Source organism: Electrophorus electricus, chromosome 7 (genome assembly GCF_013358815.1).
Source record: "Electrophorus electricus isolate fEleEle1 chromosome 7, fEleEle1.pri, whole genome shotgun sequence".
NCBI lineage: Eukaryota > Metazoa > Chordata > Actinopteri > Gymnotiformes > Gymnotidae > Electrophorus > Electrophorus electricus.
In genome coordinates this window covers 10,694,800-10,697,299 of record NC_049541.1, presented here as the reverse complement: position 1 = coordinate 10,697,299, position 2,500 = coordinate 10,694,800, and the positions used below count along the sequence as shown (strand labels likewise).

The 2,500-nt window shown below is 45.3% G+C and overlaps 1 protein-coding gene across 11 annotated transcripts in view; it reads right to left on the bottom strand.

The window, feature by feature from the left end:
- magi2a (membrane associated guanylate kinase, WW and PDZ domain containing 2a) overlaps positions 1 to 2,500 on the bottom strand; it is a 194,112-nt gene that overhangs the window by 37,268 nt on the left and 154,344 nt on the right. For 8 of the 11 annotated variants that reach the window (XM_026997448.2, XM_026997454.2, XM_026997465.2 and 5 more), the window contains exon 10: positions 1,341 to 1,958. In XM_026997448.2, the coding sequence (XP_026853249.2) occupies positions 1,341 to 1,958 (618 nt within the window). The remainder of the gene's footprint in view (positions 1 to 1,340; positions 1,959 to 2,500) is intronic. The other 3 variants (XM_026997462.2, XM_026997476.2, XM_026997482.2) reach the window with 1 other exon arrangement.

Sequence of the window (2,500 nt, the reverse complement as noted above, 5' to 3'; positions counted from 1 at the left end):
GGCAAAAATGCAGCAATTGGTCTTTTGACATTTAACGTCAGTTTTTAAAAATACCTAAAAAAAAAAAAGGTACTATTGTTATGAAGAGGTTTTATGTGTAACTAATGGTTCTGTTTACAGTATAAATTGAAGCTTGGATACAAATGGGTCTTTGAATTGCAGTTTTACTGGCCTTAATGCACTATACCGCATTAGTGCATCATTCTGTGAATGGCCCCCTCTGAAAGAATACATCTGGTGGCAGGATATAAATACACTTACAGATTAGGGCTTCAGAGTACATGGACCAGTGTCTGTGTTTTTACCACCCTGCTCCTCTCAGTCACTGTGCAGAGGGAACATGGTAACACCTTGACAAAATAAAGCCATAACTCAGCAAATTATCAGGGAGAACCAGCTCATCCAATCAATACGTCTGAACCAGGCTTTAGCACATGCACACGAGAGTGTACGCATGCGCATGCATGGACACTTGGACGGAAAGAGAAGGACTGAATGGCATTCAGGCATTACAATGCCAGTAGGCATTAGAACCTGTGATTTCTCTGGACCCAAACCTTGCTCACACGTACACAATTCTAGCCAAAGATATGCAGGCACCTCTCCTGCTTACTGAGTTTTAGTCACACCACATGACCAGAATGCACATTTCCAACAATAAAGTTGGTGGAGGAGTGATAATGATCTGGGGCTGTTCTGCAGGGATTCAACTGGGTCCCTTAATTCCAAAGAAGGGTAATGTTAATTGTAGTGTTTATAGCAATGTTGATGGTAATGTTTAATGCTACAGCATTCAAAGACATTTTAGACAGTTATATGTTTCCAAAGCTTGGGAAGGTCCTATCCTGTTCCAGCATGTGCACAAAACAAGCTTTATAAAGACACGGCTTGAGGAACTCCAGTTGCCTGCAAAGGCTGGACCTCAACCTGACTGATCAACCTTTGGGATGAACTGGGATGTCCATCATGAGCCACCCCTTCTCATCCTACAACATCTGACCTCACAAATGCCATTTTTACTCAACGGAAGACAAATTCCCATAGACACACTCCAAAATCCTGTAAAAAGCTTTCCCAAAAATGGGAAACCACTACAGTCCTGGTTTGGGGGATGTCCAACAAGCTTAAATAAGGGTTTTGGTCTGGTTTTCCCATACTTCACCTAGCACCATATACATCAGTGTATACATACACCTAAACATATCCAAATCTATGATTTAAACATACAAATACCACTTACTCTCATTTTATTTTTTCACACACTCACAGACAAAACCAAAGTCAAGCATTCTTATACAGCTCTCTCTCTCTCACACACACAGACACACACACACTCTCACCTGCCCCACCTCTTTGCACCACCAGCTTGGCCTCTGCCCCCACAGGACATTCCTTCAGCAGTTCCACCACTTGCGTGTGTGAGAGTGCAAGGACCAGCTGCTGGTTAATCTCCATGATGAGGTCTCCCTCACACAGCCCCGGGCAGCCCTGCGCCTCCAGGATCTGCTTCACCCGCTGCCCTCCCTGGCTGTCAGCTATGGTGAACCCGAAGCCGTCCGGTCCCTTCAGCAGGGTCACCGTAATCAGCTCCACCCCCGCCGCCCCCGACGATGCCATGGAGATGCTGTCTTCGTGAGTCCCCGCGTCCAGGTGCGTGTCGCCTGGATGCGGCTGGGTCATCGGCGGGCGGAGCGGGTCTATGAAACGAGCCGTGCGGGAGATGTACTCCATGTAGCTGTCGTAGCTGTTGCGGCCGTTGACCAGCAGAGGGCGATCCACCAGGCTCAGAGGGGAGATCAAGGTGCTGGCTGCATCCTCGGGGTCGTAGGGGAGAGGGTAGCCGCGGCAGAGCGCCAGAGTCACGCTCTGTCCAATGGGAATGGACTGAAAGAGTTTCACCACATCTGCATGGGTTGTACCCAGGACGCACATGTCACTGATGTAGACAATGACGTCACCTGGACAGACGACAGAAAGGGAGAACGGCAGACACACTTGATGCAGGGAAAGAATGTTTTATAATTCAGTACTCTTTCAGATCTATTCAACTGTATCCCCAAATTAAGCTACATACTGTGTATTAAATAACCAAACTCAGAATAAATCATTAGTGAACAGCACTAGCTAGCAAACAACAGAAAATGGAGTGAGTACTCTTATACTAACATCAGTAGTAAAAACAGTTAAACAATGAAAGTGATGTTTCATCCTTTTCATACATTCATCCAGATGTTTTAACAATGTCTGGATAGAAGTGGTTACAGGGTACTAGAAAATGAAATCTGATTGGTTGTGATGGCTCTTATTACCTGTCTGTTGGCAGAATGTCTTGCCTTTCCTGTACGCTCACTGAATAAATCACTCAAATATCTCATAAAAGCAGTATTGGCAAGCTAGCTCTAACTTCAGCAGACACAAAATAGATAGGCCCACCCTAATCCAGTTATAAATTGGCATGAATTGTTGTTTTTCCTTTTGGGGTTAAATGACTTTTGATCAT